This window comes from Asterias amurensis, chromosome 12, assembly GCF_032118995.1.
Source record: "Asterias amurensis chromosome 12, ASM3211899v1".
Lineage (NCBI taxonomy): Eukaryota > Metazoa > Echinodermata > Asteroidea > Forcipulatida > Asteriidae > Asterias > Asterias amurensis.
In genome coordinates, this window is record NC_092659.1 from 10,456,913 (window position 1) to 10,482,326 (window position 25,414).

General features: G+C 37.2%; 1 protein-coding gene across 2 annotated transcripts; it reads left to right on the forward strand.

Annotated features, from left to right (window-relative positions):
• Window positions 1-1,144: 1,144 nt before the first annotated feature.
• Window positions 1,145-23,630, forward strand: LOC139945520 (uncharacterized). Of its 2 annotated transcripts, none has more exons than XM_071942894.1 (5): window positions 1,145-1,304; window positions 15,127-15,406; window positions 16,621-16,762; window positions 17,714-17,822; window positions 18,815-23,630. In XM_071942894.1, the coding sequence occupies exons 2-5, from the start codon at window positions 15,229-15,231 to the stop codon at window positions 19,082-19,084; spliced, it is 699 nt and encodes a 232-aa protein (XP_071798995.1). In that variant the 5' UTR covers window positions 1,145-1,304; window positions 15,127-15,228; the 3' UTR covers window positions 19,085-23,630. The 2 variants fall into 2 exon arrangements, with proteins under 2 accessions (XP_071798995.1, XP_071798996.1); XM_071942895.1 differs by lacking the exon at window positions 1,145-1,304 and adding an exon at window positions 8,958-9,015.
• Window positions 23,631-25,414: the final 1,784 nt, after the last annotated feature.

Genomic DNA, 25,414 nt, shown 5'->3' on the forward strand with positions numbered 1-25,414 from the left:
CAGCACTCGGGAAAGTACTGATCTATAGGCTATACAGTGCTAACACACATCGGTGTTTTTTATGGGTAACAACCCAAAAAGATAAAATAGTTATGTTGGCAAACCAGCATAGCTATCAACATTCATGAGATGCTTCTGAATTTAAGATTTAGGTTTTTCACTCCTCGCGAGGTCATTGTAATATTTCAGCAATTATAATATTCCATTATTGCCAACTATAAACAACGCGAGCGGTCATTTTTCCGATGCCTTGAAAGAAACCGTGCACCACAGACCCCATAACACAACACGAAGCCAACACACACAGTTGCCACGTGGAATCATATTGGATATTTTCGATCCGCGGACTTTGTGGTCACATTTTCTTTAATCGCAACAGCTGTTTCGTTGATTGCAATTACCAAATGTGCAGCTGCACTAAGACAATCCGATATCAGATTGCCCATGTTGACTACACCTCTCTCTATATCAAAGAGTCTCCTTAATGATGAGAGGACTAGATGAAGACAGTTGACAAGCCGTGATTTGGTTGAATGCTGCATAACACACGGGCTACGGCCATGGACTGCCAGCACTATGTCATCCTTTCTTCTTAATTCATCACTTGGCATCCTGGTTACCATGGTAATAACCTTTAAAGAGCAATACGCCTCCGGTGTTCTACCCAGGTAAGCTGTCGGCTTGACATCGCACAAATAGGATTAGAGATAAAGCTAGCCGAAATTTCTTTTGATGTGACTATTTTCTGGATTGGAGATGTAGTTCATGAATGAACACAAAAAGACCATGGTCTGTTGCCGCCCTTCTTTAAAACCAAATTTAAAATGAATCGTTGTGTTCTTTAATATATTGATAAGAAAAATGAGCGCATCAAGTACCTGCATATGTTGATGTTGATTCCAAACTAAAAAAGATGACAACATACGAACCGACAATAAAGTGGCGACTATACATCCCATTGCAGTCTATGAAACATGATGTCCCCTGAACGCTCTTGTTAATAAGTGTTCGTTGTGGAAGGTCGCGACGCATGTAGCAGTGAAGCAATTTGCGTGCAGCCATCAACACGTTAATGTGGCAATATTACCAACGTGATTGCGACTTGTTCATCATACATAATGTATAAACTATGGAATAATAACGGCCAAAAAGACGCAATTTGTAGAAGCAGAAAACTGTAATCCAGTAATGATGGGTAGATGTGTAGTGTTGTGGACACTTGTGTGAGTGTCATGTGTGTAGATGTTTATGGTGAGACAACCCTTGCAGTACCAACCTACGTGGAAATGACGGGAGATCCTCAAGTGAGTATAACATTCAGACATTAATTTGTTGCAATGTTTTGGTATGTATATTAGAGATTGTTGTTGACTCTAAACATTGACTGAATACCAATAATAAAACTGATATGTGATTAAAAAAAAAAAAAAAAAAAAAAAAAAACACGAGTTTGGGGTCAATACAACTATCTTTTGTTCTAAGATTATTTTGTTCTAACGTTGTCAAACAAGAAACTCTCATTCTTACGAAGAGTAGTTTTTTGCGCAATTATAGTGTACGCATTGTTTGGTTGAGGCAAATTTTGGAGTGTTTTGTTTAGCTTTATTGTGATTATTTCTCCTCTGGTTGTATTTTGTCATCTATCTTCAAATATAATTTGTTGATGTCATGAATATAGACCCCCATTGTGTGTGGCCAGTTTAGATCACACAACAATGTTGTATTGACGCCCCTCATCTTCCAGTCAATTGGCGCCCGATACTTCATATTGTAGATTGCTGATTACAACACACAAACGTCCGTTATAACAATAGTCATCCATTCTGTAAATCAAACGATAGTTGTCCGCAAAATAACATTATGCATAGTCTTCAATAATTCACTTGGCAATTGGTCGGTTGGGAATAAAGCAGATATTTAGAAAGTTTACAAATGTAAACAGTAATCAATTGGGTATTATTGATAATGGTTGAGATATAAACACTGAGGTCATGGGGTATGTAATGTTAAATCAGTATGACCTGCAGACAAATGACCTCTATAGAATAACGCACATCAAACAGACTAATAACGAGCATAAACAGCTTGACGTTGTTTTTTGTATAAGCCGTATTTTGGTACAGTTTGCCCTACACTCGGTATGTTTGTGATGATATAGTAAATTAAATTTAGATGCTAAGATATTGCCTTTAAAGTAAAATATAAACCAATGTCTTAGGTCTTGAGTGCCATGTCTCATAATATATCTGTACATTAATATGTTGCTCTATTTATTTGGTGTATTTTCTCAGAAGAGTATTTATATACCAATTATCAAGCACCGATCCAGTGATTAAACTGATTATCACACTTAGTTTGTAACCCGAAAACAATTCAAATTTAAACGCAAAGTCAACACAAATCGTAGTAATAATTCAACATTCCTATTCATCGCAAAGAGTATTTTCCCCCAAATTTATTTAAAAACAATTACAATATAAGTTATTCACCCATTTACTCGTAAATTAAAGTCGAAAGTGTTAAGAGTAATGCTATCAGAGAAATGCTAAAGCTACTAGCATCGTTATTGCTAAACGTTTTCAATTGAACACGGTATGCGTTTTATGCAGTATTTGGACGGAATGAAACATTATTATTTGAGGTCTCTTGACAGAAAAGATTTTGCGACGCGACTTATACAAGCATGGCCTTGCGTCTTATGCCTTGCGTCTTATGCCACACCGTTATATTTGGAGCAATCCCTGAAATAGCAAGGAATCACTCAGGCTATACAAAAGCCTTAAGAAAAATCATAAACATAAAATATTAAAATTCTTCAAACACTTGTAAGGTTTTCTTTGTCTGCAGCCGATGTAATAAAGATTTATTATAATTATGAGCATGACAAAATATTACTATAGCACAGCAACCGCATTGTCATTACACCGTCCCTTGCACAGAACCCCTACCAGTAAAATAAAATTAATTGACTTTAATATGCAAATTATTTGCACAATCCTATAACACTTATTTATTCTTGTGTTATATGAACTCTGCTTTGGACTTTGACAAAATACATCTTTGCATAATGCCAATATAACAATGACGACGCTACCATAGGACACTATATTAGTGGAAGCGCTGTATTGCGTGGGTTAAGTTAAATTCTAACTGGTTTTTACTATGGCTGCCTTAATGCATTATGATCGTAATACTCCATGTCACTACACAGTGTACTACACCCAATCAGCTACCAAATAAGCCGCTAGGGAATTACTCAGTATCCTCGTCAACACAATGGCTTAATAAGGAAAAGGAACTTACAGATGATACTTTAAAGACGCTTTGCCCGATTTTGACAGTCATCAAAATTATGTTAAATATTTAAAGGGGCACTGTCGTCGTGATCATAGCGAGTCTGTGGCCAGACACTAACTTAAGAACTAGCTCTCACCTGGGCCCAATTACATAGAGCTGCTAAGCAAGTTTGCTGAGCATTTGCTGAGCGTGAAACTGTGCCTTGATAAAAATAGGGTTACCAACCAAATTTCCACGCGATTTTTAGGAACGAGCAAAATAACAAATGAATAACAGTAACCCTGGCAATAGGCAAAAAATATAAACTTATTTTTAGTAATTCTGTTTTTATAAAGGAAGAAATTTCATGCTAAGGAAATGAGAGACTTTTGGGACGATTGGTGGCAGCAGACTTACCAGGTAAAATCCATTGTTCTCGGTCATGTGCGCACGCTCAGAACTACGTAAACAATGGAAATTACCTGGTAAGTCTGCTGCCACCTAGCGTTCAAAAGTCTCCCATTGTTGTGCTTAGCAGCTCTATGAAACTGGGCACAGGGCCCAATCGTAGAGCTGCTTAGCGGCCGATTTTGTGCTTACTATGCGAGTTCCATTTCAAAGCGCTGTTAACCGTAAGCACACGAAAAGGCAAGTTAACTTTCTGGTGCTTACTGCACGGAAATCTATGACGAAACAATGCAAATCCATGGTGAACGCGCAATAAGGCCGGCTAAATTGTTTTCTGATAACCTGTGAAATACGCTTGCATTGCAGTAGATTTTTGTGCGAAAATGTTCTTACCGTCAGTCTGCAGCTCTATAAAATTGTGCGCTTGTGGTGTTCAATGCACGGGCGTGCAACAGTGTGAAAGTATGTTGTCCAGCCACCATTAGGATCATGGAGGGTGATCAAAGGGAGACTTCATTTTTGATATCTTGATTTAAAAAGTCAGTCCTGGATTAGTGACAATAAATTTAACACAAAAACTAATAAAAACCCATGCCAGTTTTTTATTTTTTTATTCAGACTTATGTAGTATTGTGTATGTTGCAGCATACTATGAATATCAAAATTTAATTTATTGCAGGTACTTTTCGAACTTCTGTATCGTTTCGTAATATTATTACCAGCGGGCCCTTCGTATCCGCATTGATTCTTATAAAGCGATATAATTCACAAGAGTCATGAATACTCATTAACTTGCGTTTTCTTCTGATTGGCTGCCACGAACGAAATTCGTTTGCTTAGATGCAAACTAATTTTGCAATCTTGTTTTTTTTCCCCAAACACTCAGTGCATATTATTAATTATCTCAAATAAAAGAACTCAGACACACGGAACAGCGTGAATTGTCAGTCCTTGATAATATTTGGTAAATACAAGGTTCTTTAATATTAGTGTTCTAGCTTGCATATTAAAACTGTGAAGTTGTTTAGCCTTGGGGGTAAACTGCTGACGGTGTTTGGCTGTGGAAACAATTAACAGTCTTTTTATCATGAATGGGCATATTGCTCTTCTCTCTTGCAATGAATTCAAGAACCGGAATTGCCAGGGAGGCTTTGCATGCTCCGGGGAGTAATATGAAAAAACATAGTTCTTTAAAACTCTAGACCGAGCGAAATACACTGCCGTCACCAATAGCATTTCAATATCAGCCCTATCTCAGTATTCATACACAAATTGATACCATTATTGATGCTTCATTGATTGTGTTTGTAGATGATATGTCAGTTGTGTGTTCGCAGTCTCATTACCAAGTAAGCTTTTCTTCATTACCAATTGGAAATGATAACATTACCAACGTTCATGTACTTAAAAATAACCAAACTTGTTAGCCTCCGAAGAAAGTTTGAAAGGAAATTCTGTGGTCGGTGTCTTTTCAGTCCCAGTGCTTCTCTCTGGATGGGTCTTATAAGCATCAACACTTTCATTGCGGTTTGGATGTACTATGTGTACCACCACCAGTAATTTTAAGATTTGTTCTGATTTCAGATGATTCCACAAATTAAGTCTTGCGGAAGCTTTGAAGGATATTCTACCCTCTTACGAGCCTACACCCTTTTGGTTAAATCCTATTCTTTTTCTAGGAAAAGATGTTTTTAAAACTGTGACTCTGTTTGATCGGAAAAAGTTATTTTTCGAATTAAATTTTAAAGTATAAGTAGGTCCCATCAATTGTTTAATATTTTGTAACATGTTGCACCGATATGTTTTCTATCAAGCAGTGGAATACAAGTATTTTTTTTATATTTTTTACCAAAGGCCTGTATTTTTGATGTAGCATGTATAAACGGCCATGAAGCTAAATCGAAGAAGTACGATTATTTGTTTGTATGCACGCAGCCACAGTAAGTGGTGGTATAACCTTGGACTAGGCCTAATGTTATGTGCAATCACTGTACGTCAAGCTCCAGTCACAAACACTATACCATTAAATAATTACGTCTAAACCATTTTATTTTCCACTTGTTCAATACTAATGCTAATCCGGTCGACGGATATCAATTAATGGAGACTATAATTGCCATGTTCGTGTTGGTTTGATACGTCTTACATTAGAGACAGAGTTTTCGAGTCATCCTGGTTTCGAAATGGTACTTTTTTGCCATTTATATAAGTACTATATCAATGATATGTTGCTGTAAATTTCAACACAGTTATTCAACACAGGTAAGATAAAAACCAACCAACCAACCGACCGACCGACCAGCCGATGAAGAAACAAACAATCAGCCGATGAAGAAACAAACAACTGACCAGCCGACAAACCAACCAACAAACCAACCAGTCAACCAACCAACCAACCAACTGACAAACCAACCAACACACAAACCAACTGAACAAATGGCAACCAACAGATAGTTGCCAACAGACAAACCAACCAACCAGCCGAATGACGAAACAAACAACTGACCTACCAACCGACCAACTAGCCGACCAATCAACCAACTATAACTTACCAGCCAGCCAACCAACCAGCCAACTAACTAACTGACCAAACGATTGACCAACCAACCAACCAACCAACCAACCAACCAACCAACCAACCAACCAACTAACTGACCAAACAACTGACCTACCAGCCAACCAACCAACCAACCAACCAACCAACCAACCAACCAACCAACCAACCAACCAACCAACTGACCAAACAATTGACCATTAAACCAACCATTCAACCAACCAAACAACTGACCAACCAACCAACCAACCAACCAACTGACCAACCAACCGACAAACCAACCAACCAACCAACCAACCGACAAACCAACCAATCCAAAAACTGACCAACCCACCAACCAATCCAAAAACTGACCAACCAACCAACCAACCAACCAACCAACCAACCAACCAACCAACCAACCAACCAACCAACCAACCAACTGACCAAACAATTGACCACTAAACCAACCAACCAACCAACCAAACAACTGACCAACCAACCAACCAACCAACCAACTGACCAACCAACCGACAAACCAACCAACCAACCAACCGACCAACCAACCAATCCAAAAACTGACCAACCCACCAACCAATCCAAAAACTGAATTAATCAACCAACTTACCAAGCAACTGAGCAACTAATTAATGACCAACCAGCCAACTGACCATCAAAGCAACCCACCGACCACCCGACCGACCGACTTTAACCGACCGCTCGGACACGACACTATGTACATGTATATTATAATTCAGTCTGCTACTCAGCCGATGATATTAATAATAATAGCTTCAGCAAAAGATTAACCCGAGCAATTTGTGCACAAAAGACTGTGGAAGTGTTGAATGTGCTTAGCACTCATCGATGTTGGGTCAAACTCAAATAATGAGCAGCAATTTCAAACAAATCGTCTTATAAACCTTCCATGTACCTTTGGAGCACTGGCAGTCGGCTCTAATAAGGACACAGATAATTATTGGACTTACACATGTGTTCCACTTTGACACACATTATGCTTTGAGCAGCTCTATTCTTTTTAACTATCACGCCTCATTTCTTATGTATGAAATAATTTAATTCAAATTGCGCTGTGACTTGTATAACATCGCCATGAAAAATTACGAGAAAATACTAGTTTGAAGATACAATCTTAAAATTGCATCAAATATTATAACAATACATTTAAATGTCATAATAGCATCACATTTTACGAATGAAACGCTGGTGGTCAATATTAGTAATGTGATGTCGAATTTTATATTGTCCTAGATTTTGTTTGTGTCATTGTATTTCTTCGTAGAGTCTAAACCATTGTATTGCGCATGTACTGTATGCCTACTGTGCGTGCATTTCTACCCGCATAAAATGTAAGACAATAGCAGGTCAAACAACCCGCGACTCCGTCAAAAGCCCAATACTGCATTTTACGCAGTAGTTGTGTTATAAATGTCTACTCTTCTTTTCCAATCCATTAAGCCTACGTATACACAGTGCCATCATTAAATATAGTATTGGGAGCTTTTGTAGCATCCGAACGCGTTGCTTGGATACAACAATAATGAATGTAATGGGAGCTTGAAGAAGACAAAAAAATAAATATATTATTCAGTATCGTGTTTTAGTGCATTATTGGAAATAAACTGCAACAATTTAAATTCTCTTTCATGTATTTCTTGTGATGTAATCTTGTATTTATTTATGTCAGATTTTTAATAGCACTTCCAAGGCTTGGTCTTTTTATGCGCACCTTCTCAATTGCAAGGCCAGCGATGATTTTGTTTTTTTTATAAGAATATATTTGATGGAGTTAAAAACAGTTTTAGCTTGCACACAGATTTTCGCTGCTTAATTGCACTATTAATCCTTCTTTCAGGTGGAAATTTAACTCTGACCGTAAGTATGTAAACTGCGTAAACCATGGTATTTGTGATAGTTCTAACTATCCTGATGTCTGTTACTTTTTCAATTTGGTCTGGGGGTCGTCCGAGATTATCAGGGTTATCCTGTTTCTTTATTTTCGTATTTATGTCCCTTGTACTGTATATTTGATGTAAACTTTATAATTTTTTTATCCTCTCCATTTTTGGAGGTTTGTGGAAATAAATAAATAAATAAATAAATAAATAAATGTTGTTATTCCAAGAACTCGGCCGGCTTCAGTGCTACACTGAGTAGGCGTGTAATATTAGTGGAATGCTTTATGTGAGCCGAATATCCGAGTTAAACCGCCAATAAAGGATGATCTCAAATATATAGATACTACAGTTTTCTAATAGCTGGAGTCCATAGGAAACATAAACAAATATAAAGAGTCTATTGCCTCACGTTAAAACATGGTAAAAATGTTTTTTTTTCTACAGAACGCTTCTAGCCAAATTTCTGAACGACGTGGGGTCAAACAAACCTGCGCGACAAAGGAATCGTGACGTCAGTGGCGGCTATTTGGTGTGGAAAATAGCGCACTCAGTTTGCCAAAGCTGGAGAACTGTGTTCGCACCCAATTAGTTGAAATATTGAGATCATCCTTTATTGGCTCTTTAAAACCACTACTTGCCTGGCAGCCTTTACCCCCAAGGCTATGATGTGAAGTGGATGGAGCTGGACTCGGCTAGGATTAACCAATAGTCAAACAAAAACAAAGCATATCCGATCGGAAATTAACGTAATACTATTGTCTTTATAGGGGATGGTATAAAGGTCGGCAGTATACATGCGAGCTAAAGGCGGCTGTGTACATCTCGACGGTATAGGGGCAGACGTGAAAGGTCCCAAATACAACACAGTCAATTCTGAAGGTTTTATTCATATTTTGTAATATAATCGCTCAGTAAATTTTAATTGCTTTTTTAATTGATTGTTAAAGTTATTGAATAAATTGCATTTAGTGAGTAATAATAATATCAAGATAATTATGTTGGTACTGGTGACAATTATAATTCTGGTCTTGATAATTACTTCTATCTGAAGTGGTGTGTTTCATAAAAAAAAAATTGACATTAATTATCATATTTCGCCATTAGAACAGTTTGAACCAATGTCAAACTGGAATTTGGTTTTATACATACATACATTCATACATACATACATACATACATACATACATACACACATACATACATACATACACACATACATACACACATACATACATACATACATACATACATACATACATACATACATACATACACACATACACACATACACACATACATACATACATACATACATACATACATACATACATACATACATACATACATACATACATACATACATACATACATACATACATACATACATACATACATACATACACACATACACACATACACACATACATACATACATACATACATACATACATACATACATACATACATACATACATACATACATACATACATACATACATACATACATACATACATACATACATTCATTCATACATACATACATACATACATACATACATACATACATACATACATACATACATACATACATACATACATACATACATACATACATACATACATACATACATACATACATACATACATACATACATACACACATACACACATACACACATACATACATACATACACACATACACACATACACACATACATACATAATACAAACAACCATAAATACAAACATACAACTAAATATTTATTTTAGCGCCTTTACATCAAGATCAAAGCGTTGAAAAGACCAAACGAATGGGACTAAAAATACAGCAAATTGAATCTAAAACAAGTGAGTTTTGAGATATTTTTTGAACAATGGCAAAGGGTTACAATTTCTTATGCGTACTGGGAGGTTGTTCCATAATTCGCGGAGCAATAAAGGAGAATGTCCGGTTGTGGATGAGATGGTTGGGTGTTCGGTTAGACCATATAGCTTGAATCAAGACCAAATATTTGAGTCGAACAATCAATTAAGTTAGGCCCTATTACTCGGGCTGCGACTATTCGTAACGTGACTGCGATTAGTCGCAATAATACACTAATGCATTGAAGCTTATAAGATGCCCTCATGAGCAACACTCGACCACTGTTACTCGGACCATTCTGTCTCTATGCTCAGACACGCCTTATTATGTCATTTGGCCACAGGAGCTAGGATAAGGAAATAACACTAGTTTCATTGTGTGTGTCCGAGATGTTGGTCAGCTTAAAGGCCCGGTCACATCGTCAGGCGAGAACATTAAATATGCACGTCCTCGATTGTTTGAATAAGCGATGGGCATACTTCTCTTTGCGTCGTTATCGCTGCAGTTTTACTCGGCCTTCATAATATGCCGGTCCTTTTCTGTGTGTTACAACGGGATTTTTTTTATAACGAGGTTTTCCGATTTGGCCCCGATAGTTAATTTGTTGATGTATTGTTTTTCCCCAGTTCTATTCAGACAATCAGCGTAGCTCCTGACTTACTTCACAAGTTTTCCCGCAAATTCTCTTTTTCATTCCCCCCCCCCCCCCATTCGACCGTGTCTAATCGAATAATACGTTCGCTTGTTTCAGGAGCTTCTCAAGAGAAAGTACTGCATTTCTGGTCGTCGACCCCTGCACTTACCCGCTTCATTGCCGCAGGTTTACCGAATAAATTTGACCTAGTCCTAGGGTCTCTGCTACCCCAGATCAGAACACACTCCACAATATGAGCCTAAATCGTATTGTAAAACAGAACTATGAATCTGTGCTCAACAGTTTCAACCAAGTTATAACACACTTTGACTAACATGCTTCTTGAGATCAAGACTACACTCTCACTGGTGAATTACCCCACTATTGACTTCTGAGCAATTTAGGCCTCAAAAAAAAATAATAATAGACTCCTGACCTACTTTTTAAGTTCCCCAGCGGAAGTTTCAGGAGGAAAACCTACCAAGAGCAAATGTATCTAAGTTATTCATGTATCTTAGTTGAAACTGTTGATCCAGATGTTTGTGTGATATCAGTGTCGCACAAACATCTGGATAAAAACGGACGTCTTGATGCTTTTGAAACTTGGACCAGCCAGTTCTGGTGTTAATATTCATGAACCAAGGTGCTTGGTCAATGCTGGCGAGCATTGTCTCCCTTATGTAAATGGAGGAATTATTCTTGGATGATAATCTCCCAAGCGATCATAGCGGTTACGGCTATGGCTGATTGCCTGATCATCGTGTGTTGAAGTATAGGACCTCCTTAGCAACACTTTTATAGAAGCCGAAGACGTAGCCGATAATGCGAATACGTCCTTAACTAATCATGAAACGGAACGCGCGCATCGGTTCGCATTATTCTCGGGGATCTCATTTTAAACACTTCCAAATGCGTTGTCTTAGACAGCGCACCAGTCTGGTACGTTATAATAATAATAACACAGCATTTGTAAAGCGAACTTTATCTGTGTGACATTCAAAGGCGCTGGTCAAGAACAGGAAGAAAAATTTACTCGATATCTTTATAGGCTAATCTGAAAAGATGGGTTTTGAGAGAATGTTGGAATCGTGAGATGTTATGTGTGTCATGTTGAGGCAGAGACTTCCAGAGTCGGGGTGAAATGTTACTGAATGTTACTGAAACGTACGTGTAAACTACATCACAAAGCTTGCAAACGTTGCAGTGTCCATTATCCCAAACAAGAACTTAAAGCCATTGGACCCTTTCGGTACAGAAAAAAAAAAGTTCACAGATTTACAAATAATTTACAGGGTTTACAGAAGGTTATGGTGAAAGACTTCTCTTGAAATATTAGTCCATGAAATGCTTTACTTTTTGAGAAAACGGTAAAACAATATAAATTCTCGTTAACGAGAATTACGGATTTGTTATAAACACATGTCATGACACGGCGAAACGCGCGAAAACAGGAGTGGGTTTTCCCGTTATTTTCTCCCGACTCCGATGTCCGATTGAGCCTAAATTTCCACAGGATTGTTATTTTATATATAAGTTGTGATACACGAAGTGTGGGACTTGGACAATACTGTTTACCGAAAGTGTATAATGGCTTTAATTCAAAAGGCAATTTCTATGGTATTATATTTTTTTCTCAGCAAAGACTATCTATTAAAAAAAGAATTACCAAACACAATCTAACAATAAACATGTGCAACCTGTTAACGTCGCCCATAACCACAAACTTCAAAACAAGTACCCATGCAAACTATAAAGAATAATATAGCACCTTATGTCTCGTAACAATATTTCAAGAAATAAACCACAGGAGAATGTAAGTGGGACCGGGATTTAAACCTGCAACTTCCAAAACGTTAGTCCAGAGGTCGCAGGTTCCAATCCCGTCATATTCAGTTTTTTTGTTCAACCCACAAGAGTTGAAAATAAAAAGAACAAGAGAACAGACAAGAGTCTTTGGGAAAAAACGCCGTGGAAAGGGATAGTACACGACAAGAAGCAAAAGTTGAGATAGCCAATAAAGTATTGATTAGTCGTTTGCTTTAGGCGCTGTGACTAAATTAAATCATTACCGAGCTTTAAAATATTATTGTGATCAATAACTGCAATCTGTGGGGTTATTTACCGTCAACACTAGGTGTGCTTAATATTGATGAACAATGCTACAATGCTGCATTTTGTGTCAAACCTGATAAGTGATAAAGGTAATCTTAAGAGTGGATTAAGAATTCATGGTTGATTTCTCACTTCATTAAGTAATAATAGCAATGATGTTTAGAATAATGAAAAAACACTACTATACGCAGTAAAACTGATTCAACACCATATATACTTAAAGTCACCTGGAAGTGGTATTTTTTCAAAATAAAGCTTTTGTCACTAATATATGTGTTTTGATGAGTGGAATGTGAATAAACAGTTAACTAAGGTTTTAAAAAATCAGTTCTTAAGTTATTTACAAATTTAAGAGTAGACCCCGACCCGAGAGGGCGCTGTTCGTGACGTCAATCGAGGCAGATTTTGCCTGTAATGCGTAGAGTAAGCACAATTGTAAAGTACATGTACGGACCAAGTCGTGAGTTTGTACGTTTCAAAAAAAAAATCCTTTTTTTCCCCCGGCAATGCCGACCAGGTGTATTTCTGCTGAATGCAGAAAAACACTTTTTGAAATGTACCAACTCACGACTTGGACGTACATGTACTTTGCACCTGTGTTTACGATACGCATTGCAGGCAAAGTCTGCCTCGAATGACGTCACAAAAGGGGTAGGCGGAGTCAGCCCCCAAACAACTTTATATATGTTTTAAACATATAAATCGTGACAAACAATTACTAAAAAAATTGTTTTATTGTTCATAAGCATATACTCTTATGTTTGAAAGAAAAAAAAATATATTTCCAGGTGACTTTAAATTGGACAGAAAGACAAATAATGTGAAGGATTTGTTGATGGGCTGACATGCAATAGTGGTGGGATCGGATTACCAAACCGTTCATTAGTTGTAATTTTTGCGATGTTTTATCACAATCACACTTAGCAAAGATGGCTACATGATCTGTATGGATTACCATTAAAGACACTGGACACTATTGGTAATTGTCAACGACTAGTCTTCTCACTTAGCAAAGATGGGTACATGATCTGTATGGATTACCATTAAAGACACTGGACACTATTGGTAATTGTCAACGACTAGTCTTCTCACTTTGCAACAGATACATAAAATAACAAACCTGTGAAAACTTGAGCTCTATCGGTCGTCGAAGTTGCGAAATAATAATGGAAAAAAATACCCTTGCCAAATGAAGTTGTGCCTCAGATGCTTGATTTCGAGACCTCAAATTCTAAATCTAAAGTCTCGAAATCAAATCCGCGGAAATTACTTCTTTCTCAAAAACTACGTTACTTCAGAGGGAGCCGTTTCTTACAATGTTTTATACTATCAACCTCTCCCCATTACTCGTTACCAAATAAGGTTTGATGCTAATAATTATTTTGAGTAATTACCAATAATGTACACTGCCTTTAACGTGGATGTATTTTGAGACGCCTCATGACACGTCTTCGCCCACATGCCCAACCATTGATATAATAATTAATATATAGTAATATTTAAGTCTTATATTGAGCACGTATCTACCAAGAACGTGTATATACATTTTTACAGAAAGGTAGGTTATTGAAGTTATGAATTCCGAGACCCACTTATGTAGCACCATGGGTTTACAAGGTGCTACGAACACGTATTAAAAACTTCCTATTGTGAACAAAAGGTAATGAAATAGTAAGATTACGGACCGATCTCCGGAATACAAGTCGCTTTGAAGCTTCTAGAAGCCTTGGAACACTAACGAGGTTTATTACATGAGTGTTTGCTTGAGGGTCATAGCAAGGAAATGAATTATGAAGCACTTGCAACGGCTGAGCGTCACACTCTATAGGTTGGGAGGTGTTAAGTGAAGTCATCTTTGGCAAAGTACAGATTGGTACCTAGGTTGTAAGTCTATTAATATAATATGAGATTTATAATCTTAACCACCTGCCCACATGAAGATTAGTGTGGTTGACGCAATATGAATCAGTACCATCGATTTTTGAGCTTACACTTCGCTCAAAGTGTCGCTCGCTTTGCAATAGTAATGTTGATCCTTTCAACACAGTCAAGCCAACTCGTGTATGTAGTCGTTATCATTTTATTTTTGTATCAATGATATTGTCTGTTATTACCATTCTCTCAATATACTATTTCTACGTATGTAAACAAGTAGGCTGAAAAACACGACACAAATCAACACTCCATCAGACTGGTTCTGTGTATGCATGGATTGTCAACAAGAGACCAATAAATCTGCATTGTCATTAATATCGATTCATTATAATCTACAACAAAACCTTTTAGCTAATTGAAATGTGAGTGAAGTAAGTGTAATCCAATTGCAAATTGATTTGTACTTCCCCACTCTCTCTCTCCTATCCCCCCTCTTCAATATAGTGTCAAGATATATTGTCTTGTGACGAGCGCATCCTATATGCACACTGATTGCGAGGTGGCGTCCATAAAAGAAGCTTACTCCAGAAATGAACTAGCAATGATATGATGATATTTGGTCGTCTGTGGGCAGTACTAGCCATGTTGTGTACCAGTAGATGGGTTCTGCTTGCATCAACCACGGACTTATACCCGAATCCACAGAAGGATCTTTACCGATGTGGACAGAGAGGGCGTACGTCTTGGATTTGTGATCCGGATCAAATCTTGTCATTTAAAGAAGGTAACTATTTTCTCTTCAGAATGTTTACGTTCATTATAATGTATTCATAAATATCTCAGACAGTTGGGGTGCTTAAACGGCTGATTATGACCAGCTGGAGCTCTGTTTATAACCGGATGTTTTCGGAACTACGCGCTAGTCTTGGTGCAAGACGTTTCTCGTTAGACGTTTTGTCGAAAGACAATTTAGTTAAAAAGCAGTGGTACAAAAAAAAGGAACGTTCCCACGAAATAACTTCTTTTTCTCCAAACACATTTCAAAGTAACATTTTTTTTTGTCAGGGAAACAAAATTTCAGTTGTGTTCACAAGAAATAATATATTGCATTCTCTTAAAGTGATTTTGTTCCCGCTGAACTGTTTTCAGACGGAATAAAACTCAATCCTGTTTTTTTTCCGAAATATTTAATCGGGGTTCCGTTAGTTTTGTTTTCTCCTTCTTTGTTTTGTTTTTGTTGTTGCTTGACTGCCCTCATTATGCAACTCTCTATGGATGTTGGACGGCTCGTGCATTTGCCACAAAACTCTGACATAGGCATAATTATATGACTTTTGCAAGTTAAGTTATATTTTTGACATTCATCCTATATGTCTTTTACAAGGAGTGCAATTACTGGAATACTCTTATAGTCTGTACGTTCCGTGTTGCTGCGTTCATTCTTACCTGGAATGTATCCCTCAAACGATCCGCATTGTATTTATTTTAACTTACATTCAATTTTGTCAAAGTGCCTCCTTAAAGAGAAGGTACACGTTTGGTAATTACTCGAAAGAAATATTAACTTAAGAACTGAGTTGGTAACGAGCATTGAAGAGCTGTCGATAGTATAAAACATTGTGGGAATCAACGTAGTTTTGAGAAAGAGGTAATTTCTCACTAAAATAAGAAGTCTTATATTCCTATCTGAAATCACACAAATTCGTCCAACAAGGATGTTTTTTCTTTCATCATTTTCTCACAACTTCGATGACCAATTGAGCCCAAATTTTTACAGGCTTGTTATTTTATGCTTATGATGGGATACACCAAGTGAGAAGACTTTGACAATTACCAAACGTGTACAGTACCTTTAAAGGTCACACGAATACAATTATTTCCAGTCAATCCATAAAAAAAATTGTATGACGGTAAAGGAAATTATATTTTGAAGGAATGTCGAGGACGAGCGGCTGTTCTGTGACTGTCTTTTTGTTCTCAACTTCCTTATTCCCACAGCTATTGAAGTGAACAATACCCTGACTGATATACGACAAGAAACCAAGTGTGCCTGCGCCAACCAAGCCCTATGTACCAATGGTACTGGGCCTGGATACAGAGTGGCAGTAGCTGTCATGTCATTCATACCAACAACTCGATCGTAAGTACGATCTGAACTCATCGCAAAGCCAAACAGTTGAACTGTACGTTTCCAAGTATAGTTTTAGTATCCCAAGTTGTTAGATTAAAGGAACATTGCAGAATTGGTTTTGCTAACACAACAGTTGCTGGCAGTGTACAATCACTTCATGTAATCCACCATAGCCAAGCCTGTAGGATTTTTTTTATAGATCGATCGACCATCTTGGGCACGAACAATATTGACAAACCGATCACACATGTTGCAGGACATCGAATTTTTTTCTTACCAATTTTGTAATGTTCCTTTAAGATAAGATATCAAAGTAAGGTAATTATGTGAATGAAAACTCACCGACGGAAATGTGTCATTAATCAAGCTTATTATACATTTAAAGAGAGTGGACACTATTGGTAATTGACAGAGACTACACTTCACAGTTGGTGTATCTCAACATATGCATGAAATAACAAACCTGTGAAAATTTGAGCTCAATCAGTCATCGAAGTTGCGAGATAATAATGAAAGAAAAAACACCCTCGTCAAATGAAGTTGTGTACATTTAGATGGTTGATTTCGAGACCTCAAGTTCTAAACTTGAGGTCTCAAAATCAAATTCGAGGAAAATTACTTCTTTCTCGAAAACTATGGCACTTCAGAGAGAGCCGTTTCTCACAATGTTGTATACCATCAACCTCTCCCCATTACTCATCACCAAGAAAGGTTTTATGATAATAGTTATTTTGAGTAATTACCAATAGTGTCCACTGCCATTAACAAATTAAGAGAATTTATTATGAAATTTTACATCACTGAAACAAAAATGTGTAGGCCTACGTCGTATTGTTTAAACAAAATCACTATCCGTTGATTAGAATTGACGCCTTAATTTAAAAGGATTGTCAACTGAAGTCCATAATACAGGAAAGTTAGTTTGGTGTAAAAAGCGTTAATAACTTGTCCCTAATATAGGCAGAAAATCACTGCGAAGAGCTATGCAACGTTTCTCAGGGAACAGGAATGGAAGTATGGTAGCTGTGACGACGATGTGGTGATCGTTGTCTCCAAACTAGAAAAAAAGGTAAAGTTCAATCACAAAACATAATCATACAGCTATAAACAACGGTAGACCTATGCTTCTTCTTGATCTCGTCGTTGATGCAACTTCACTTCAACATAACCCCTTCTTTCAAATACAACGAGAGGGCTTAGGCATGCGCTAAACGCATGCGGGAATAGTGCCGCAATGGAAACGAATGGATCGGTGACACACGTCCAATTTTCTAATTAATGATTTGCCGCATTTCCAGTAATTCAAAATGGCGATGCGGGAAAACATTGCCAAAGAGTAATGTGTATGAAGGCAATTGTGATTGTGACACTCAAATAATAAAGCCTTTGACAAAAGCAAAATGATAGTGTTCTCCGTTGTATGCCATCGTTGGTTATTGACGTTCAGCGTCTGTTTGTCTAATTCTGAAATACACATTACAGGTTAGTTCAGTTCAGAAGTTATTGCCATAGCTATTACGAAGAATTTACAAATTATTCACGCTAATGCACATGAAGCTGTTTTTCAAAAGCTTTGCGCATGCGTTTTTCCAAAGAGCATCGTCCGTCAGTGACGTCGTCAAACTATCGTAGCAGAGCACTGCTTAGACTTGACTCAAGTCGGACCTTCGCCAAGTCCTTGTTCGTTCACTGCATGCACTCGACCTCCTCATTCTCATATGGTATCTTTATTTCACCACTCCGTTGATTCGCAACGATGGGGTCAATCAATTCTGTCTCAAATAGGCAAATAATTAACACTAGAAGGCGGCCGTCACACAAAGCTCATCAGAGGGTGCACCACACTAACTGATCTCACAGTAACCAATGATAAATGCACATGCAGGCAATTTTTCTTCGGATCAGCCAATTTCCGTTATTTTTATCTCATTCAAAAGTACAGTGAAGTTTTATTTTCATGCCTGACATTGAAACAGCCTAAGCAAAAATACGTGTTGCCTATAAAACCTCTTCACACGAAGTATGTTCTGATATTTTATCCTGTTTTGTTTCTTCTTCTAGGTTGCCGTGTCTATTGGGGACAATGCTGCTAAGATGCTGTCAGCTGATGTAATGAAAGATATTTTAAGTGACACAAATGAATACTTCCAAAAAGAGAACTTTTCAGACGGCTTGTTGGAGTTTATTGGCCTAATGAAATTAGCATTTGATAACGACTACAAGCTCATACCTCCGTTTCCTGTTTGGACCGTAGTTCAGATGGCAATGGCTGCACTATTTGTTCTCATTTGTTTCTTTAGCATGTACATTTGTAGGAAACTTTATTCGTAGGTTTTGTTTCCACTTTCGGTGCTGAAAGAGACTTCTTTTACGAAGAAAACTGACCATAATAAATGTCGTGGTGGACGACCTCTCGTGTACGGATATTGCTGCAGTGTTAGTTCTGCTAATGCATCGACAATGTCGTCTCACGGCCTCCGTAGTTGCTTGACCATTCTCACATCGTTGTACAATGTGGATGCAATGTCAACAGCACGCAACAAACCAAATAATGTCTATCTGGAGCCAGCGGATCGCTTCAAGTCGCACCATTGCATGTACAACTATATATTGTTTTCTGTGAACACCTTTTCTGGTAAAGACTTATTTTTGAAATCGTCAACAAAGTACATAAAGGCATCTTTTGCTGATTTCCAGGCCGCGTGTTTGTGCTTATGCAGTGTTGGGGAATGAACGTCGGGTGTTCAACGCCGTCTGATTTTATCCTGCTCCAAACGCCACTTGTGGGGATTATTAGAGGCATTGGACACTATTGGTAATTACTCAAACTAATTGTGAGCATAAAAACTTACTTGGTAGGAGCATTGTGAGAAACGGCTCCCTCTGAAAGAGAACTTTTCATCACTCAATATTGTGAAAAGACTTCAGGCCTGTAGCTTTTCATAAGCCGTCTAAAAGCACACACATTAAATTTGTACATGTTTTTTTCCATTCATCATTCTCTTGCTACTTCAATGACCATAATTGAGCCAAAATGTTCAAAGATTTTTTATTTTGAGTATTATGTTGGGATACACCAAGTATGAATACTGGTCTATGACAATTACCAACGGTGTCTATGTGCCTTTAATAGTCACGTGTTAACATAAATTGTTGTTAGTTGTCTGCGACAATGTGGACCGAGGGTTCATTAAATCTGTTATTTCCGTACTAATCACCTAACATTGGCAGGACGGTCTCATATTTGGCTTTTATTTTTTTTTTTGCAATCCCCTAAGGTGCTATGAACACATACACAATTTTAGAATCCTACATTCCTTCACATTTCTGAGATTTTGTGTTCGGGTGATTCTTAGTGGTCTGTTTGGAGTATGGTTCTAAAATGTTGTGTGTGTATGTTCTTGTCATCCATATACACTATGAGACAGTGCCTAAATGACTATTAACTACTTCAGTAATACATGTCATTGCGATATGGACAACATTCTGATCATTTGTCCTTAATGGCCCTCGGTCAAACCTTGGGGTATGTTCTGGGTCGGCCTGATCAAATCCTATCTGAAAATTGAAACTATTGTCTGCTTAAAAAAAAACCCCAAAAAACCCACACACATTGGGGTGATTTGCCTTAAAAGTATCAAATCCAGTTAAAGGCAGTGGACACTATTGGTAATTGTCAAAGACTAGCCTTCACAGTTGGTGTATCTCAACATATGCATAAAAGAACAAACCTGTGAAAATTTAAGCTCAATTGGTCGTCAAAGTTGCGAGATATTAATGAAAGAACAAACACCCTTGTCACACGTAGTTGTGTGTGCTTTAAGATGCTTGATTTCGAGACCTCAAATTCTAAATCTAAGGTACCGAAATCAAATCCGTGGACAATTATTTCTTTCTCAAAAGCTACGTCACTTCAGAGGGAGCCGTCTTATGCGAATAATTATTTTGAGTAATTGCCAAAAGTGTCCACTGACTTTAAACAAATCAACGTTGTCATTGGTATGGAATACGACTTAAAAACAATGTCACAAGTCAAAGAACAAACCAATTATGCTCATAATATTCACAGAGATAAAGTTGTTGAGTTTTATTTTACTGTGATTCTGTCTTCTTTGCAAGGGAAGAACAATAATTCCTACACGACGGATTAGTATTCAGACGCTTCAATGCAAACTGTTAACCAGCTTGTAATGGTGCCTTTGCTAATCTGATCTGTATGGGGGTAATGAGTGTTGTAACTTGTATGGATCCCATTTCCAATCCCAACTCTGATAACGCCGTCTTGTTATAATTCTGCTCAGCCCTATTTTTCCTGGTTAAACTTTGTTTTTTATTGTGTGTTATTTCCCCCAGGAGGACGGGCGATGAGAAACTCCAGTTTTTACAGTGTTTAGTTTTGTTTACAGTAAATGTTTGTTTAAAAACTTATTAACCGCACCCTAGCACGATTATATTCTTTTGATCACATCATGCATTTTACTAATTTATGAGTCAATAATGTTGAAACTAATAATGAATATAAACAGAAAGATTACGTTTTCAATAGATCCACATTTTGAGGCATATTGATAATCAAAATCTAACAGACAATTGCAAAATCCTCTAAGAAAAAACAACAAAAAACAACTTATAATAATGGTTTGAATTTTAATGAACTCACTCAGTGCAACCTACCATTACAAGCTAGTACCACAAACTAACTGTTCTGCAGAACCTGTGTTGCAAAAGCTGATTATTCCTGTGTTTATTTACTAATTGGTATATACAAACAATGACCAGCGGCAGCAACTGAAATGGTCACTTTAAGGCAGTGGACACTATTGGTAATTGTCAAAGACTAGCCTTCATAGTTGGTGTACCTCAACATATGCATAAAATAAAAAACCTGTGAAAATTTGAACTCAATCGATCATCGAACTTGTTTGATAATAATGAAAGAAAAAACACCCTTGTCACACAAACTTGTGTGCGTTTAGATGGTTGATTTCGAGACCTCAAGTTCTGAATCTGAGGTCTCGAAATCAAAATAATTCGCGGAAATTACTTCTTTCTCGAAAGCTATGGACTTCAGAGGGAGCCGTTTCTCACAATGTTTTATACCATCAACCTCTCGCCATTACTCGTCACCAAGAAAAGTTTTATGCTAATAATTATTTTGACAAATTACCAATAGTGTCCACTGCCTTTAACTATGGTTACAATTAAGTACATCTAAAAATTTAAACAATCACATATTAAAGGGCATTATGGAGTAAAAAGTACAAATTTTACAAAACCCTTCATAAAACCTATATAAAAGTACAAGAAAAAACATTAATAAAAACTATTACAACACGTTGGGAAGTTCTTCATTCGTTTCAAAATTGAATGGATTTCAATATTTTGTGTGATTACATTGCTGAACTTTTACAGCCTGGTTTTGTAAACAGGTCTTTTTCTTGATTCTTAAAAACTATTTGATTGTATTTCTAAATTTTTCATTAACCTTATAATGTGTCAAAATATTATCAAATAACAATTTGTAGAATACTTCTAAAAACAGGTTGTTTTTTTACACAAAAATAGGAAAATATTCGAACAGATTCCTTATTATTGCTGTTAAAGACAGTGGACACTATTGGTAATTGTCAAAGACTAGCCTTCACAGTTGGTGTATCTCAACATATGCATAAAATAACAAACCTGTGAAAATTTGAGCTCAATCGGTCATCGAACTTGCGAGATAATAATGAAAGAAAAAACACCCTTGTCACACTAAGTTGTGTGCGTTTAGATGGTTGATTTCGAGACCTCAAGTTCTGAACTTGAGGTCTCGAAATCAAATTCGTGGAAAATTATTTCTTTCTCGAAAACTATGGCACTTCAAAGGGAGCCGTTTCTCACAATGTTTTATACCACCAACCTCTCCCCATTAACTCGTTACCAAATGAGGTTTTATGCTAATAATTATTTTGAGTAATTACCAATAGTGTCCACTGCCTTTAAAACAATATAAATTCCTTAATTTATACAATTTTAAGTGATATAAATTCCTTAATTATAATAACGAAGTGGTATAATACTTGTTATCAGGAATATTATTTATAATCTGCGAAATCACCTGGATAGTATCAACCCTTCGAGTTATTATACACATAATGAATGTTTATGAGTGCAATGGTGCGAATATGTTCATGAGTTGAAAGATGGAATGTTCTATTCAACGAGGCGGAGCCGAGTTGAATGGAACATTCCAGCTTTCAACGAATGAACATATTCGCACCATTGCACGAATGAAAAACATTCATTATTTGTTTTATATAACATCCAAGTAGATCTTTGTCATTTTGATTGAAAGATACAACTTTCAAAAGAAACAAAGCGTAGGCCTACAATTTTTAATTGTAGAAGCCGAATGCTAGTTATTTTACTAATATGCCTTGCAGTAACACTGCTGCGTTACCAAAGACACGCGCACGTAGTGATGTTTTTACTCAGCTTTTTCGTTCCATCCGAAAAGTACCATTGCACGCTGGCAGCGTGCAATGGTACTTTTCGGATGGAACGAAAAAGCACGGTGAGTGACTCAGCGTGCAATGGTACTTTTATTTACTATCACGTGACGGACAATCCTCCAATCAAATGGCAAGGATCTGATTGGGTGTTATATAAATGTTTTTAATTTGGTATTCTATGGACTGGCTAAAATGCTTTTTGCGTTCTGTGAGCCTGCTGGGCCCAATATCATGGCTGTACGATCAACAGAAATGTAGAACCCGTGATGTAAGCGCAGAATTCCCGTCCGTTTGCGCTGATTGTTTGCTTACGGTAAGCAGAGACATGCTTTTTGGCCATTTGCAAAGTTTTTCTCACAACAATTCTGTTAAGGAGAATGGACGAGAAATATTTCTTAAAGATCGGTTCGCAATAGTTGTCGCTCTTCAATTAGATGAGTTCTTATAAGTAATTTCATGTTTGCTATAAAATGTGATCAATTATAGATTTCCATTGCGACAAAATTACAAACAAGTCCGAGTGCAAACAAATTCGCAAGAATGTTGAAAATCCCCTCATGTGTTTTACAAACACAGTTTTATCTTGAAATGACAATTCCTATTATATTTTGTTGTCTTTGTATTTGTGATAGTCAGTGCCTTACTTAATTGATTATTTGTACTATGGGACAGTCCATTGTTATCTAGATAAGCAGCTGGACTGCAAGATATTGTGACATCCTCGTCATAATATGTACAATAATGTGTTCAGTTTACGTTCAGTGATTTTGATATAATGTTGAATGTGCACTTGTATGGTGTGTGCTAAAGGGGCTCAACACCAGCTTGCTATTTAAATGGCTTGAGGATACCTCCCAGAGAATCCTTTATATCGGTCTTTCATTCAACTTGCCCTCATTTCAGGGCCTTCTCTCACTTGTAGTGTTAGTAACTTTATATGTATATGTTATACTGATTTAAGTTTGTACCGGTATTGTATATATAGTCTATTTATATACGCATGTTATACCACTATTAACACATTATCTTGGTATTATTATTACTATTATAAATTATTAATTATTACAAATACAAAGTGAAAGCCGATTGAATAATCCATGTGGAAAGGGATGAGTTTGGGACCAACGTAGCTTGATGTTCCGTTTATCCAACAAATGAACAATTTATACATCATTAAAACAATGCAAATCAATTTTAACGTCTGTACCGAGTCAAAATATTTGTTTAATGCAATCGACGGTCTTAGTGAATTTGGGAAGACAATGTGTTGCGGGTTCGAATCCCACCACATCAATATGTCCTTGGTTTCCACCCACATTTGCTTGGAGTAGAGTTGAGCAAACTCAGTGCTAATTTTCCCGGAAAATTGTAAGTGTGAAATTTGAATATGAAGTTAGTGATGACAAAAGCAAGCAAGTCGAACGGTCGAGATTACTCAGTGGCAGTGAAGTTGATACGAGAAGACCCCTCGATCCACTAAGCGAAAGTAGAGTCTATTGTCCAAACCTCACAAACTTTGGTTGAAAATCCTTAGGTTGCTTTACTACCCGTCACCAGTTCAGTTCTTCCTCCTGCATCAAGCAAACTTAACTAAGGTTTTATGGAAAAGTTTGCGGTAACACCATGTAATGACTATCTCTAAATGAGTTGGGGTGGTTCTGAAAAGAACCGTTGGATAAACTCGACGTTTCGATCAGTATGCTCTGATCGTCTTCTGGAGAATGAACTCTTCTATATCTTATTTCCACCATGCAAAGTTTCAAATCCTACTTAACTTAGGTTGTAACAGTCTTGTCCGAGGCTCTTTATACGCAAGCACCGACCCGCTCTGCTGCACGGTACATAAAACAGTACTTGATACCGTGGGGTCGAAGCATGGTTTTTGAGGTTTCTGAACCTCGTGTAATAAACGAAGCCGCAACATATTCGGCCTCGTTGTACGAGGTTGGAACCTGCTTGATGCAGGAGGAAGAACTGAACTGGTGACGGGTAGCAAAGCAACCAACGGATTTTCGACAAAAGTTGTTGTAGAAACAGTTTGTGAGGTTTGGATAATAGACTCGACTTTCGTTAAGTGGATCGAGGGGTCTTCTCTTCTGGACAGTGCTTAAGGTTTTAATGGATGATTTGGGGTCACGTGATAAAGAACATCAGTGTTGCATAGCCT

Coding starts and splice junctions, on each gene's coding strand:
- LOC139945520 (XM_071942894.1), top strand. CDS start 15,229: ATGATGATATTTGGTCGTCTGTGGGCAGTACTAGCCATGTTGTGTACC. Junction 16,763..17,713: donor TTCATACCAACAACTCGATC/GTAAGTACGATC, acceptor TCCCTAATATAG/GCAGAAAATCACTGCGAAGA. Junction 17,823..18,814: donor TCTCCAAACTAGAAAAAAAG/GTAAAGTTCAAT, acceptor TTCTTCTTCTAG/GTTGCCGTGTCTATTGGGGA.